The sequence below is a fragment of the Phyllobates terribilis genome, unplaced genomic scaffold (assembly GCF_046119375.1).
Source record: "Phyllobates terribilis strain yellow unplaced genomic scaffold, ASM4611937v1 Scaffold_69__1_contigs__length_7402412, whole genome shotgun sequence".
Lineage (NCBI taxonomy): Eukaryota > Metazoa > Chordata > Amphibia > Anura > Dendrobatidae > Phyllobates > Phyllobates terribilis.
This window is the reverse complement of record NW_027362829.1, coordinates 6,677,858-6,695,559: the sequence shown is the minus strand read 5'-3', so window position 1 is coordinate 6,695,559 and position 17,702 is coordinate 6,677,858. Positions and strand designations below refer to the sequence as shown.

Below are 17,702 nucleotides of genomic sequence, written 5' to 3'. Positions count from 1 at the left end.
CTATAAACTAGCTCTATACGCAGATGACTTGTTGCTCTGTTTCAAACCCAATGATCTCATTTCCTTCTATACTAAAGGAATTCAAAGAATTTGGCCAAGTAAGCGATTTTAAAGCCAACTACTCTAAATCAGAAGCAATAACATAAGACAACAGCTAATTTTTAACTTTCCCTTTAAATGACAGAAAGACACATCTAAGTACCTCGGTATACAAATTCCAGGGAACATGGATGATCTGTATAGTTTAAATTATATCCCTGTCCTTGAACAAACTCTTCAAAATTTAATGAATTATAGCTTCAATCCCTTGTCCTGGTTTGGTTGTATTTATGTGATAAAATGGACTTTTTGCCAAAACTTCTTTATATATTCCAGACCGTTCCTGTCTGCATTCCTCAGACCTTTTTCTCCTATCTCGACAACGCTATTAGGTAGTATGGGGAACGTCAAGGTCTAGGATACGTTTTAAAATATTGTGATGTTCCAAAAATAAAGGGGGGTACTAGTATGCCTGATCTAAAAAAATTACCATCAATCTTTGATTCTTATGAGAGCAGTCGACTGGTTCACGTCTGTGGTACATAAGCAATGGGTGAAACTGGAAGGGGACCTCTATCCCTGGATACTCACATCTCTACCTTGGATTGACTAAATACATGTACAAACTAAACAATTACCAATACCCACTCAACAATTTTTGAAAACATGGGATCAAGTCTTAATCTCTTCATCTATATCACGTAGGTTGGGTCCATTAACGCCCTTGTTTGGCAACCCAGATTTTCCCTCTGCTTCAGGTACGAACTCATTTCTATTCTGGGACTGATCTGATGACCTTAGATTGAGACACGTTCTCATGGGATCAGGCTCTTTTCTTTCCTTTATAGAACTTCGTGGCTCCTTTCCAATTAGGAGTCTATCCTGCCTGGCTTATTTCCAGCTCAGGTCATTTATAAATTCTCACATGTTACTAGTATAAAAGATGAACTCACTCTGTTTGAACCCTTAATCACGCAAGTAGGTCCTTGTACTAAACTTCTATCTTGCATACACAAAGCAACACAAATGGACACCAGCGATGACCCTCTACCCTTTACTGGGGTTGGGAGAAGGAATTGGGTAGTCAAATTTCAGAGAAGGATAGGCAAAAAACATACATAATGCCAGAAATGTCACTGACTGCGGAGACATCTCCATGTAGCGTCTTCACTCCGGATATCACTGTACAGGAGCCGCACAGTTCACACTGTGCATCCACTGAGGCCCCTGATCCTGTGACCCCTGACTCCTCCCCTCCTGTGACCTCATCACAGGTCCTGTACGCACAGAGCAGCCATATATGTGGTGGCGGATCTGCAGGTGGAGGTATGTGGAGATTCCCCATTACTGGGCGCAGGGGGCATTAACCCCTTCAGCACGGAGACTCTTGGGGTCTCTGTGTGGTGTGAACAGTGAGGTAACAGCTGTGGACAGAATGCGGTTTAGCTGGTTCCCGTCCACATTAGATCCATTCAGACGACTGCAGGATGAAGGACAGAAGCCCAGAGAAGTCCTCACACAACGCCATTATTCATCTCCTAGTACTATCACAGTAATGTAGATAGTAGTGATAACCGTCCACATATTCTCTTTATACCCTCCGGTACGATGGATTTACCCTCAGCGTCCAGGAAGCTTCACGGTTCAGCAATGCCCCTCCGCCATCTTCCCTCCACCTGAACGATTTACCCTTTCAATGCCACAAAACCGAAAGTTCTTTCAGTCACCAGTGTGTTCTCTTAGGAAATGTGTGGAAACGTTGGAGGGGTTAATGGCCGCGGGATTAGTGGGGTCTCCTATGTGCTCATTAATTCTCTGCCTTATTTACGGGAGGAGCAGCCGACATATCTGACATTACATCCCAGACACTGAATACAATATACTACAAATTCACTGCTGCAGGTGATGCATTGTGTAATGAAATGTTTTATTTAATGTGATTAAATCTATTTCTTGTGTTCGGCATATTTACATGGTGGACATTTATCAATGGCGCATTTGTGAAAACCCAGAGGTGTAAGCCAGGTTCTCGTTATGTGTTTCTCTAACGATTAATTTAGGAGACAGGAGTTGTGAAAGGGTCGGGGCCGAGAACAAACAACCATCGCGTAAAACCATCAAACCACCATCTTGTGAGAAACGGATTCAGCTGCAGACTCCGAGGAAGAAACTGTTTGTTGTCTGTGGCCTAAAATATATAGGTTTTATTACTAGATGTATAGAAGAAAACTAAACACTGTAAAATAATAAATCTCCTCATATGTTTCCCCTTATTATCTCCAGTAATTGTATTATCACACAGGATTTTTATGATGTTACATAGGCTCATCATCTTCTCATTCAGGTTTCTACAATATCGGATCCTGTCAGTGAAGATCTTCTATATAAGAGAATTTTCTTGATTTTACCCATCAAGGATGGATATGGACAGAGACAAGATGGCGGAGAGGATATTACACCTCACCCTAGAGATCCTCTTCCGGCTTACTGGAGAGGTGAGAGATTCTGATGACGTCACATTACATCATTCTTATCTATGGGAATAACAGATGGACAGAACTGGAGAGGTGAGGACTCTGGAAATGTCTGTAGTGAGATTTATTAACCCCTTAACAACATTTGACGTACTAATGCGCGTCTGTGCCCTGGGACTTAAGAGCCAGACCCGTATTAGTACGTGATGGCGATCGTGCGCGCACACAGGCTGTGCGGGCGCGATCGCCGCCGGGTGTCAGCTGATTGTCACAGCTGACACCCGGTACTATATGCAGGGAGCGGTTACGCACCGCTCCAGCACATTAACCCCCGCGATGCTGCGATCGAAGTCGATCGCAGCATTGCGGTGGCAAGGGGAGGTGATCGCAGATACTCACCTCCTCTTCTGGCTTCCAGCGCAGTGCATCTCCAAACAATCTTCTCCCTGTCCAGCGCTGACAGCCTGCATGGCACAGGGATGGTGCTGCATTCCTGTGCCATGCAGGCGATCAGAGAAAAAAAAAGTGAAAGTCCCATAGTGGGACAAAGTAATAAAGTATAAAAACTATCAGAAAGTGAAAAAAAAAATGAAAAAAAAATTGCAAAAATATAAAAAAATAAAATAAAAAAAATAATCCACCAAAAATAAAAATATAATGTACCCATCAATAAATATTATAATAAAAAACAAAAAACAAACAAACAATAAAAGTACACATATTTGCTATCGCCGTGTCCGGAACAACCTGACCTATAAAACTGTCCCACTAGTTAACCCTTTCAGTGAACATGGTAAAAAAAAAAAAAAACGAAGCAAAAAACAATGCTTTATCACCATACCGCCAAACAAAAAATGTAATAACACGCGATAAAAAAGACAAATAGAAATAAAAATGGTACCACTGAAAACGTCATCTCGTCCCGCAAAAAACAAGCCGCCATACTGCTCCATCAGCCGAAAAATAAAAAAGTTATAGCTCTCAGAATAAAGCTATGCTAAAAAATAATTTTTTCTATAAAATTGCTTTTATTATGTATAAGCGCCAAAACATAGAAAAACTATATAAATGTGGTACCGCTGTAAACGTACTGACCCGAAGAATAAAGCTGCCTTATCAATTTTACCACATGCGGAACAGAATTAAAAAAAACAAAAAAAACAATTCCTGAATTGTTGGTTTTTGTTTATTCTGCCTCCCAAAAATCGGAATAGAAAGCGATCAAAAAATGTCACGTGCCTGAAAATGGCACCAATAACAACGTCAACTCATCCCGCAAAAAACGAGCCATCACATGACTGTCTGCCAAAATCTGGAAAAATTATAGCTCTCAAAATATGGCGATGCAAAAACTAGATTTTACGAAAAATGCGTCTTTTAGTGTGTGACAGCTGTCAGTCATAAAACCCCCATATGATTCTGGTATTGCTGTAATCACACCGACCCGAAGAATAAAGTCGTGTAATCACTTATACCGCACTAGGAACGGCGTAAAAAATAAACTCTCGGGTTAGGGTTAGGGCTAGGGTTAGGGCTAGGGTTAGGGCTAGGGTTAGGGCTGGGTTTGGGGTTAGGGTTGTGATGGGGTTGGGATTTTTTTCAAAAGTAAGAAAAAAAGATGACGATATGGCGACTAGTGTTGAGCGCAAGTGCTCGCTACTTGAGTTTGCATCGGGTGCTCTGGTATGCATTGAGTATCGTGGGTATTTGAGTGACATGCTCGAGTCTCCTCCCCATATGCTTCGCGGCCAGAAAAACTTTGCGGGGATTGCCTGCCATGCACGAGCGATCCCCGCATGTTTTTTTTTGGGTGTCTAATAACCGTGAAACATGAGGAGCAGGGACTCGAGCATGTCACTCGAGCACACGCTGTACATGGTGCATACGTGAGTACCCGATGCAAACTCAAGTAGCGAGCACTTGCGCTCAAGAGTAATGACAACTTATTCAATATGATGACCTAATGTTATCAAATTCTGTGTCGTACCTCTGGGTTCAAAATGTTCACTATACACCTTAATAAAATCCTTGAGGGGTCTAGTTTCCAAAATGGGGTCACTTGTGGGGGAGCTCCACTGTTTAGGCACATCAGGGGCTCTCCAAACGCGACATGGTGTCCGCTAACAAATTGAATTGAAAATCGGCTCAAATAGCGGACGCCATGTTGCGTTTGGAGAGCTCACTATGCATCTAGATAGGTGCCTTGGGGGGTCTAGTTTCCAAAATGGGGTCACTTGTGGGGGAGCTCCAATGTTTGGGCACACAGGGGCTCTCCAAAGACAACATGGCGTCCGCTAATTATTCAAGCAAATTTTACAATCAAAAAGTCAAATTGCGATCCTTCCCTTCCGAGTCCTGCCGTGCGCCCAAACAGTGTTTTTTCCCCACATATGGGGTATCTGCGTGCCCAGGGGAAATTGCACAACAAATCTTGGGGTCCATTTTTTCTTGTTACCCCTGTGAAAATAAAAAAAATTGGGTCTAAATTAACATTTTTGTGAAAAAAGTTAAATGTTAATTTTTTTCTTCCACATTCCAAAAATTCCTGTGAAGCACCTGAAGGGTTAATAAAGTTCTTTTGAGCACCTTGAGGGGCGCAGTTTTAAGAATGGTGTCACTTTTGGGTATTTTCTGTCATAAAGACCTCTCAAAGTGACTTCAAATGTGATGTGGTCCCTAAAAAAATGGTTTTGTAAATTTTGTTGGAAAAATGAGAAATCGCTGGTCAACTTTTAACCCTTATAGCTGCCTAACAAAAAAATTTTGGTTCCAGAATTGTGCTGATGTAAAATAGACATGTGGGAAATGTTATTTATTAACTCTTTTGTGTGACATATCTCTCTGATTTAAGGGCATAAAAATTAAAATTTTGAAAATTGCAAAATTTTCAAAATTTTTGCCAAATTTCCGTTTTTTTCACAAATAAACGCAAGTGATATCGAAGAAATTTTACCACAATCATGAAGTACAATATGTCACGAAAAAACAGTCTCAGAATCAGGGGGATCCGTTGAAGCGTTCCAGAGTAATTACCTCATAAAGTGACAGTGGTCAGAATTGTAAAAATTGGCCTGGTTATTAACGTGCAAACCACCCTTGGGGGTTAAGGGGTTAATATCTCTCTCCATAACCAGGATTACACAGTAGTGAAGAAGACCTCTAGAGAGCGCTGTGAAGACCCTGTGTCTGAGGGATGGGGAAGACCCCTGAGCCCAATCACGTGGCCTGCACCTCATCCTCTGATATATGAGGACATCAATGACCAGAAGATCCTAGAACTCACCTACAAGATGATTGAGCTGCTGACTGGAGAGGTGACACTGCTGGGAATGCTGGGACTTTATACAGTAATGCTATGAAAGGATCGGGGGGATGACTGCATCATTGTATGTGTCAGGTTCCTATAAGATGTCAGGATGTCGCTGTCTATTTCTCCATGGAGGAGTGGGAGTATTTAGAAGAACACAAAGATCTGTACAAGGACGTCATGATGGAGGTTCCCCAGCCCCTCACATCACCAGGTAATAGACAGGACTAAATACACACGGCCTATAATTATCTGTATGTAAAGAATGAATTCAGTCCCTGTATGTGTTTCCTCCAGATCTATCCAGTAAGAGGACAACACCAGAGAGATCTCCCCGTCCTCTTCTTCCACATGACTGTAAACAAGAAGACCCCAATGTTCCTCAGGATCATCAGGTAGATGGAGAGAAGGTGTCATGAGATCTCCCCTATGATGTGTAGACGGCTGTGAAGGTCTTGTGTTCCATCTTGTTTTATCCACCAGTATTATATGTTTTATACTTGTGTAATGAGAACAGTGGAGATGACAGGATTAGAGCTGATCATAGATGTGACTTCTCCATCAGTCTGTGACTTTTACAATATTTGTTTCAGGGTGAATATCTGACCCATGTTAATACTACAGAGACATATGTGAGCGGTGATGAGCGGTGTAAAGAGGAGATTCCTACATATGACTACCCAGGTGAGTAGTAACCACTAAATGTAGAGAAGTTACCAATTCATCTCAGTCACCGGCTGTGGCTGCTTTATCGGTGGTGTAGTCCGGCCGTACCACAATCATGTGATCACCATTTTACTTCTAGACCACAACATTCTCCTCCATCCAAAACTGTTTAAATGACTTTGGGCATTGAAAGCCCTAATCTATAGAACTTCCAACCGGAAGGATCCACCTACCCTTTGAGATTAGGAGATGCTGACTCTTACCTGCCCAGATCTTTAAACTACAAAGCCAAATGACAGCGTACATAGAATTTGCTGACAAGTTAGAAAATCACATGAATAATAATATTATGACGGGCCTGTAAGAGAAAGCGGAGGGTAATGATGCTGTTGGCTTCCTAGAACCCTGATATCTTATTGGATGAATCTACCTTCCCTCCCTTCTGTGCTGCTGAATGTGCTCATATGGTCCCTACAAGACCAGGTCCAGTGTTTCTGGAAAAGTTTCATTTTTATGATCGACAACATTAAATGTGCAGTGAGGACCAAGTGTGAATTTCTGTACAATAACAACAGAGTTTCCCTTTATCCTGACTTTTCAATTTCTTTTAAAACTGACTAACTTCAAGGAGGATTATGATAAACTACATAAAAAAGCATTACCCCTGTGCCATGATATATCTCTGTGATGCTGAGTCACTTTTCATGGCCAAGCCGTGAGACAGGATAGTCAAGGAGTCCTGTAACATCCCTGGCGGCATGCTTACATGGTTTACCACCTCCCACCATGCAAGACCGCAATCTTACCTATCAGTCCAGGCTGCACACTTTGCTCCAGTGCCTTCTGTTTGCATGTCTCTTGTCTGATTGCTTAGGGCGGCGGCGCTGTTGCTTTCTGATTCTTATAGTTGCAGTGTGTGCACTCCTAATGCGTCCCCAACCTATTGCTGTGAGTCACTGGATACTTACACCCCCTCCACCCAGTAGGAGGTGCCTGAGCAACTCTTTCATTCAGTGTGTTCTGTGCAACTGAGTTGCCAGGTCTTGTCCTGTATCTTGCCTGTTTCTGCCACCCTGGGGGCTGTATACCCAGGCCTGTTACCTGTGACTTCTAGTCAGTTTCCGCCATCCTGGGGGCTGAGTTCCCAGGCTCGTTCCTGTATCTTGTTCCTGGTTCAGATCCTGTCTGAACAGTGTCCTAGCCCTTTACCTATTTGTCTCTATGTCTGTACCTTCCCTTTTCCTGCAGTGTCTGAACCTGCACCTAACTCCAACTCGTTGTCTCTGTACTTCTGTTTGTGAGTTTTGTGTCCACTCGCTACTTCATTGTAAGTACCTTGTGTGTATCTGGTTCTGCTCGTTCTGTTTCCCTGTCTCCTTATCTACTCCTGTGTTCCAGCTATCTTCTTGTGTTTTCCAGTCTGTTCCATGTGAACAGAGCCCTGTCCTGTCTACCGCATCTGCGTGTTTTGTTCTGCTCTGCTTGTCTACCGCATCTTTGGGTTTTGCTCTGCTCTGCTTGTCCATCGCACCTGTAGTTTTGCTCTGCTCTGCTTGTCCACCGCACCTGCGGTTTTGCTCTGCTCTGCTTGTCCACTGCACCTGCGGCTTTGCTCTGCTCTGCTTGTCCACCGCACCTGCGGTTTTGCTTTGCTCTGCTTGTCTACCGCACCTGCGGGTTTTGCTCTGCTCTGCTTGTCTACCGCATCTGCGGATTTTGCTCTGCTCTGCTTGTCTACCGCACCTGCGGGTTTTGCTCTGCTCTGCTTGTCTATCGCATCTGCGGCTCTGTTCCTGTATCATAGTCTGTACTGGTTCCTATTTTGCCTGCATTCCTACCTGCCAGTACCCACCTGTCTGCATATCAGCTGTGCCTGCCAGTACCCACCTGTCTGCATATCAGCTGTGCCTGCCAGTACCCACCTGTCTGTATGCCAGCCTAACCTGCCTGTTCCTGCATTCCCCGGTGTGGGTCAACAGCTGTGACCGGGGTCTGACCTGGAGTAGCAACTGGTCCCTCTGCTCGGTTCCTCCCTGGTTTACAGAGTCGATTGAGCCGCCGTGCGACCTTGGTCGAACCGGGTTGATACTTAGTCACGCCCCTCCAGGCACTCCTCGGTTCATGATCCAGTGGGATCACTAATCACGCTCACGCCAGTCAGTCCGGGCGTGAGCCTAACAAGTCCGAAGTCAAAAGCCAGGAGGGTACATCATAAACAAAAGAAAGAAAGAAGTAGACAGGTAACATTCCGTTCGTCAGAATACCAGGAGGATAGCGAATCAGAGCATAAGGGGTTAAACATACGGATGGTCAGAACAAGGTCAGGCAACAGAAGATCAATTCACAGAACATAAGGCACAGAGACAAACCTCACACAAGCTGAATGTACATCTGGCAGAAACAGCCCAGTTAAGTAGCCTGGCAATCACCTAGGATAATGAACACTTCGAGATAGCCAGTTCCTTTTAGTCTCAGATTGTACGGCTGAGCTGTCAATCAACACACTGACAGCTCAGCACAACCCTGCACCAGACTGGATGACCGAGTTGTCAGTAACTGCATCCCAGACACACTGAGTGGTAGAACCGTGACAGTACCCGCTCTTCTAATGGAGGCCACCGGACCCCCAAGCTTCCCAAGAAATTTTAGATGGAAGGTCCTGACTAACCAATCTGCCTTCACATCTCAAGCTATGACCCACGTTCTCTCCTCTGGTCCATATTCCTTCCAATGGATGAGGTATTGGAGGGAATTTCGGACCCTATGAGAATCCATAACCCACTGAAACTCATACTCCAAGCCACCGTCGACTGAAACCAGAGGAGGCGGGGAAGAGGGAGACAATGCCGAAGGGACAAACTCCTTTAATAGGGATTTATGAAAGACTTTAGTGATGCGAAGAGATGGAGGAAGCTTTAATCTGAATGCCACTGGATTGACCACCTCTAGGATCTCATATTGACCAATAAAATTTGGACCCAACTTTGTCGACAGCACTTTAAGTTTAATGTTCCTATGACAACCAAACCTTATCCCCGATCTTAAAAACAGGACTCACTGAACGTCTTCTATTGGCCTTCTGTTTTTTGGCGAATCTGAGCAGTCCCAATATTCTTTTGAACATCCTTTCAGACATTCCCAAATCTTAGTATTGTGACCTCCACCCCAAGCCATTCAGAAATAATCCTAGGAAATTCACCAAAATAGGGATGAAAACCGTAATTACAGAACAATGGTGAGGTTCCAGTAAACTGATTCACTCAGCTGTTAAATGGAAACTCGGCAAGTGTAAAAACGAAGACCTCCTGCTGAGCCGCCACAAAGCATCTTAAAACTTATTCCAAAGATTGATTTGTCCTGTCAGTCTGACCATTGGTTTGAGGGTGGTAAACAGATGAAAATGATAAGTCAATCCTGAGTTTACTACAAAAAGCTCTCCAGAATTTAGAGACAAATTGTACTCCCCTATCAGACACAATGTTAAGAGTGATCCCATGTAACCTTACAATATGAGAAAAACAACCTGGAGAGTGTCTCTGCATTAGGTAATCCTGACAAAGGAACAAAATTAGCTTGCTTGCTGAATTGGTCAACTACCGCTCTGATAGCAGTTTTCCCACGAGACAGAGGAAAATCCGTGATGAAATCCATAGACAGATGAGTCCACTGGCTTTCTGGAATTGTCAATGGATTCAATTCCCCAGCCGGCCGGCTATGACTGACTTTATCATGGGCGCAAATTTCACAAACAGATACAAAAATCTTTGATATTATTATGCATGCACGGCCACCAAAAAATCTAGCAATTGCTTTCTGTGCAGCAATAACCCCAGGATGACCACTCAAGATGGAATCCTGAAATTCTTGTAACACACACAATCTTAGGTACACAGGCACAAATAATTTAGATCCTGGAGTAGCGGAAGGAGCCAACGACTGGACTTTATGGATCTACTCCTCCAATTTCAAGGTTACCATAGAATCCACAATACCGTGAGGAATAATGGAGGATGCAGGTTCTGGAGGAGAAACTGAATCGAGACTACAAGATAATGTGTCAGCTTTCACATTCTTAGACCTTGGCCAGACATAATGTGACGCTGTGTCACCTTTCATGGCCAAGTCGTGAAGCAGGATAGTGAGGGAGTCTGAAGTCAGAAGCCAGGAGGATGCATCCTAAACAGAAGGAAGAGACAATGGCGTGGTCAGGTAACGTTCCGCTGGTCAGAATGCCAGGAGTATAGCGGATCAGAGCACAACTAGGTCCAAGGTCAGGCAACAGAAGATAAATTCACAGAACACAAGGGGCAGAGACAAACCTCACCCAAGCTGAATGTACGTCTGGCAGAGGTCTAGGAGAAACAGCCCAGTTAAGTATACTGGCAATCACCTGGGATAATGAACACTTCGAGATAGCCAGCGCCTCCCAGTCTCAGATTGGACGGCTGAGCTGTCAATCAAAGTACTGACAGCTTCAGCACGCCCCTTTACCAGATTTAACGGTTGAGTTGGCAGCAACTGCATCCCAGTCACACTGAGGGGTGGAACTGTGACAATCTCTAAGCCTTCACTGACTTGCCTCTTATTTTACATAATGCATTTAGTAGTGCAGGGTTAGGTAAAATAGGAGGCAGGTCAGTGAGCGATCAGTGAGCTGTCATAAGAGCATACAGATGAATATGTAAGCAGAGCACCAGATAGCGCACCCCCCACAGGCCGCCCCGGAGCAAATGTATATCATTATCTCCAAACTGAAAGTAAAGATAACACAGCAACCACAGGACGGATTTCATCAACCAAGGTATCATATTAATCAGTGTAATGGTGCCCACCAGACAGTGTATGTAGTTTACTGAGCACAATCCCGCTGACAGGTACGGTTTAAGATCTAGGAAGAGCTGACAATTAAACTCCTTTCGGAAGACCTTGCAATAGAACATATGGGGAAGTGAGAGATAATGGTTTAACTTCTTTTGAAGCATAGGAACCCTGTAGTGTACAGGTAATTAAACAAGAAAGTTATTTTAGGAGAAAACATGCCAAAAGGAGAGGGGTTTACTGCAGGAGAAGTGTGCTTTCCCAGGCACAGAACTTTTATTCATGCAGCACAGATTGTAGTCAACCCGGCTCCGGGGTTCAGACCGGAATATTGGGGTTGGTATCGATCCGATATGTATGAGATATAGATTTTCAGCATTATAACGAAGGGCGGATGTGACGCATTAACTCACATCAGCGGGGGGGTGCACTAGAATCACTCCAATTGAATAACGGTCTGATAGATGGTGCGAACAAGGTCATATTTGATCTTTATGTACAGGTAAAATCATGATAAAAAAATATGACATCAATATCTAGTGCCTGTGATCTTCAGAGGTGAAGATATCTTAAGTTGTTGCTCTCCTAAAATCCTTAAAGGCTGAGAACATCTCACAAACAGCCACACATGAGTTCATAAAGGGGAAGTGTGTGGGCGTAACTTAGGAGCTAATAAAAAGCAAATCCTGGGTCTGGATCATTGTCAGCACCTAGGAAGACATACAGTAGTTCGCTGTGGAGGTTCTGTCCAATTCCAAATCAAAGTGCTTCCCTTCGCTAACAGTGGGTGGATCTGCGTGACCCCTCTGGCTATGTATCTTTGACACCGTGCCTAATGACAGAAGCAGACTTCGCAGGAGCAGATCCCAGAGGAGATGGGACACACCATTTACAGAAGCCCTAATTTGACAAAATGGCAGAAAACCAGAGCAGTAGAAATCCTCATAAAGTGACTCCATTTTGGAAATTATAACCCTCGGTGAATTAATCTATAGGAGTAGTGACTATTTTGACTCCACAGGCACTTTCCAGAAATTAGCACGCAGTGGATGTTGGAGAGTAAAAATTGCACATTTGCCATTTTACTGGTTCCCAGATTGTGCTCCAGGAGACATACACCGTAAATTAAGTGGGTTCTTCTCACTATAGTAATGTCAAATACATGGATGCTAAATGTGGTTTGGGCGCACTGCGAGGCTCAGGAGCGAGGGGGAGATTTGACTTTAAGAGAGCGAATATTGCTGGATTAGTTTATGGAAGCCATGTTGCTTTTCAAAAGCATTTGAGTCACTAATAATATGGAAACCTGTTTATCCATTGACAGATGATGGACCTGAGTGTGGGCATGTTTTTTGCTTGATGAGTAGAAGTTTTTATTGGTATTATTTTTGACTGCAGAACATTGTTTGGTGGCTTTTTATTCCATATTTGTGAGGCAGAATGAACAAATAGTTGAACGCCACGCTCCACTGGTTCATCCTATGAGGATTTGCATTAGACTGTGAACTGTCATTAATTTGTGAATAATTCAATTTTTTAACATAACTTTTTATAGACAATTTAAGTACAAATGTTCAAAAATATAAAAATCAAGCATATATTATTCAAAAATATTAATGGTTTCTTTTTGTTGCCAGATGACTGTACCAGGAAATCAGAGGGACAACTGACATCTTCAATTTTTAAATCAGATGATCTTGAGATCCCACAGGATACAATTGAAGTGAATGCCATTACTCCAGATATACCATCATCCCTTCACAGCAAAGATCTGTCATCTGATCCTTTGAAACACGTCCTGTCTTCTGATCCATTACCGACTACTATGGAAAATCCAAGTCGCATTAAAAAACTAACTGCTCCTAAAGCAAATAAGTCATTTTCATGTTCAGAATCTGGAAATAGGTTTCCTCTCAAAAAGTGTTTTCTGAAACATCAAAAAAATCACACAGCAGAGAGCAGATTTTCTTGTTCCAAGTGTGGGAAATGTTTTAACTACAAATCACAGCTTGTTAGTCACCAGAGACGTCACACAGGGGAGAAGCCATTTTCATGTTCCGAATGTGAGAAATGTTTTACAAAGAAATCAAGTCTTATCAGACATCAAAGATATCACACAGGGGAAAAGCCTTTTTCATGTTCAGAATGTGGGAAATGTTTTGTAGATAAATCAACTCTTGTTAGTCACCAGAGAACTCACACTGGGGAGAAACCATTTTCATGTTCAGAATGTGGAAAATGTTTTGTGAAGAAATCATCTCTTCTTAGTCACCAGCACTGTCACACAGGGGAGAAGCCCTTTTCCTGTTTAGAATGTGGGAAATATTTTAGACAGAAATGTAATCTTGTTATACACCAACTAACTCACACAGGAGAGAAGCCTTTTTCATGTTCAGAATGTGGAAAATGTTTTAACCGGAAAGCTAATCTTAATAGCCACCAGAGGATCCACAGAGGGGAGAAACCTTTTTCATGTTCAGAATGTGGGAAATGTTTTAACTGGAAATCAGATGTTATTATACATCAAAGAACCCACACAGGGGAGAAGCCTTTTTCATGTTTAGAATGTAGGAAATGTTTTAAACGGAAAGTGCTTCTTGATAGCCACCAGAAAACCCACAAAGGGGAGAAGCCTTTTTCATGTTCAGAATGTGGGAAATGTTTTAGCTGGAAATCGCTTCTTGATAGCCACCAGAAAACCCACAAAGGGGAGAAGCCATTTTCATGTTCAGAATGTGGAAAATGTTTTAATCGGAAAGCGTATCTTGATGGCCACCATAAAACCCACACAGGGGAGAAGCCTTTTTCATGTTCAGAATGTGGGAAATGTTTTAATCGGAAAGCGCATCTTGATAGCCACCAGAGAACCCACACAGGGGAGAAGCCTTTTTCGTGTTCAGAATGTGGGAAATGTTTTAACCGGAAAGCACATCTTGATAGACACCAAAGAACCCACACAGGGTAGAAGCCTATTTCATTTTAAGAATGTAGGAAATGTTTTAAACGGAAAGTGCTTCTTGATAGCCACCAGAGACCCCACACATGGGTGAATCCTTTTTCATGTTCAGAATGTGGGAAATGTTTTAACCGGAAAGCGCATCTTGATAAACACCAGAGAACCCACACAGGCTAGAAGCCTTTTTCATGTTCAGAATGTGGGGAATGTTTTGTGAAGAAATCACATCTTCTTAGTCACCAGAGCAGTCACACAGGGGAGAAGCCTTTTTCATGTTCTTAATGTGGGATATGTTTTACACTGAAATCATCTTTTAAAGGGAACCTGCCACCAGAAAAAACGCTATTAACCTGCAAAAATGGGCTTAATCTGCAGGTTAATAGCGTTACTAACTTGCCCGGCACCTGCACATAGCCAAACACTGCTGGGAGAAAATTAACTTTATTCTCCTCGGCAGCATTCAATTTCAGTCACGAGGGCAGTGCCTGTGCGGATTTTGTTACCGCTCGGAGAATACAGAACGGCTGTTGTAAACAAACCCCCAACTCTGACTACCACTGACTCTGCATGGGGGCTGGCTGTCAGTCAGTGCTGCGGTGCTGTTACAGTCACCGCTCCTTATACTCAGAGCGGTGACTGAACCAGCGACAGCACCGCCCCTGTGACTGAAACCGAATGCTGCTGAGGAGAATAAAGTTAATTTTCTCCCAGCAGCGTTTGGCTATGTGCAGGTGCCGGGCACGATAGTAACGTTACTAACCTGCAGATTAAGCCCATATCTGCAGATTAATAATGTTTTTGGTTGTGACAGGTTCTGATTAATAAGTATCTGAGAAGTCACACAGGAAAGAAGCCTTTTTCATGTTCAGAATGTTGGAAATGTCTTAACCGAAAATTGTATAATCTTTAAGGGGTTGTGCAATACTAGGACAACCCCTTGTCATTCCTCATGTTTGGCCTCGTTAAAGTAAAAACACTCATTCTCAGCTCCTGTGCTGGCGCCATTCCAGGCGTTTCTGGGCTCGCCTTTTCGGTGTTCATGTGAGGTTGTTACATCTCACAAGCCCTGCACCCAATCAGTGCCGGCTTCACTGTCCCTGACTTTGAATGTATTGAATATCAACAGGAAGCCAGGGCTGCGGTTGCTCTCTGACTTCCTCATGATGTCTGAAAGTGGTGTGAGGCAGTGAGTGGGATCATATTCGAGGGACGGTATATATTCGCTAGGATGCACATAGAGGCATATTGAACCCGCTGAAGTTCACTGCAGTCACAAAAACACCTGTGGTTGCAGTGCAAAATAAAAGTAAAGTTTGGACTTGGTCAAACTATTTGACCAAGTCGGATTTAATAAAACCCGGCATGGGATTTTATTTTTGAAGTGATCTACAGGTGGCAGTGGGACGGGTCACTCCTATTCCATTTAAACCTTTAGCAAAGGTTTGGTTGTGTCAATGTTTTATTTGCAAGTTGCAGAGCAGGAAGCTCTGTGCACTGCAAGCCTGAGTGAAGGCATAACACAGGCTTGTGAAGGAAGCCCAGAAGGTGCACCCCAGACTGGAATGGCGCGGCCGTCCCCCACGGCATCAAATTTACACGGACTGTTTGGATATCACAGCTGCGATCTGGAGGACAGCTTTTGCATTTGAGTTGGGAGTTTTGGCAAATAAAGACATTTAAGTTGAACTTTCCTTGGGTCACTGCCTCATTACCGCATAGTGTGAACACCGCCGCACTACAGTGGGGACATTGACATCAGTACTGATTGGGCACAGGGCTCACGTGACATACCAATCTCACATGAGTCCCGGAAGTGCAAGTGCTGACACCGCTGGAATGGCGCCGGCATGGAAAGTTTGTATTTTTTGTTTTATTTTAACAGGACCAAACATGAGGAATGAAAAAGGCTTGTCCAAGTAGTGGACAACTTTTTTATACATAAAAAAAATGAATTACTGGAAAGTTGTATTTTGTTGACCATCAAAAAGACTCCTATGGGGAGAAACTATATATGTTATTGACAAATTATACAAAAACATATAACACACAGTTGTATAATTAAATGAGAAAGGGAAATTACTTTAGAACTTACCATATTTTTTGACCTATAAGACACTTTTTAACAATAAAAAAATATTGCTAATAAGTGAGTGTGTCTTATAGACTGGAGGCTGCTTCCTGTGACAGAGGAGAACAATGAGACAGTTTCCTTCCTGATCACTGAGATAGCTGCTCTCTCTCCTCCAGCCCATACTTATCTAATTGATTGGTTTTAGAGCATAAGGGGACGGTACCGGGACCTGCTCAGAGGCTGTACGTCCTGAGTGAGCAGCTTAAGAACCTTCCACCCAATTAGCTCATAGATGTTTCAGATCATGTAACACTGTTTTACATATTTTCAAACTTTCTCAGGTTTAGTTATGAAATGAGCCATTTCTTATGATTTTGACCTTCTGCATTCAAATATGACAATGAAAATTTTTAGTTGTCTCTTATTTCTATGATATCAAAGAGTTTTCCTTTTACTGCTACATATAATTAATGCATAAAAGTTTCAACACTTTGAAACATTATTATTTTTGAAAATATAAAGATTCAGAATATTTTGTTATTCCAATTTTCTGATATTTACTTAGAGGAAACTTGGCAAGAATTCAAAAACCTAAAATCTGTCTAAACACTATTGTGAATCATCAACAGTTAAAGAAATTGCATTACAAAATTCGGTACTCATTCAGTGACAACTCTTTTTTGCTTGTCTCTTGTATTCCATCAGCTCTTCTCTTACAATTGTCCTTCAATAATCTGCAAGCATTGATGGATTCCATTTTCTTTGATGTCTTTTTTCCATAGCTGCAATATCTTGGTGAAGTCTCTCAGCTTGCTTGTCGCTCACTGTTCCGCAGTTTGGTGGACGAAGGTGATGTAAGAAATTAATCTTTAATTATGGGACCAAGATAGAGAAGGTGGCTTGTATGCCGATGATTTGCTCTTCTTCCTAGGGAAGGCTAGGGGGGGTCTCTGGAGAGCATGATGTCGACTATCTCCAGCTGACTTATTCCATCCAAAGACCATACTGAGGAATAGAGGGCACTTATTACAGGTGGAAGAATGGCCAATCAAGCAAACAGGCAAGAGTTCTTTACAGTTAGAGCAGTCAGACTGTGGAACGCCTACCACGAGATGTAGTAATGGCAGACACTATTGTGAAGACCCTAGGTCTTCCGTGGGTGTAACACTACTCAGACAACACAGGGTGAGGGTAAAACAGTGTGGTAATACTTTATTGAACCACAAAGCGGACAATAAACAGATAGAATAGTCCCAGCAAGTACCCTATATGGTGCAAATGACAAAGTCCTCACCATTTCGCTGGCCTGCCGGGAATAGAGAAGCTGTGATTTCGGGGCTTCCAGGGTCGACTACACCCACCACTGGCACA

The 17,702-nt window shown here is 42.9% G+C and overlaps 1 protein-coding gene across 1 annotated transcript in view; it reads left to right on the top strand.

Moving 5' to 3' along the window:
• Positions 1-17,005, top strand: part of LOC141194330 (uncharacterized) — a gene marked incomplete at its 5' end in the record, with an annotated part of 40,623 nt that extends 23,618 nt beyond the window's left edge. Inside the window, 2 exons of the mRNA XM_073662232.1 lie at positions 298-320; positions 13,321-17,005. Of these exons, the coding sequence (XP_073518333.1) occupies positions 298-320; positions 13,321-14,269 (972 nt within the window). The remainder of the gene's footprint in view (positions 1-297; positions 321-13,320) is intronic.
• Between the last annotated feature and the right edge of the window lie 697 nt (positions 17,006-17,702).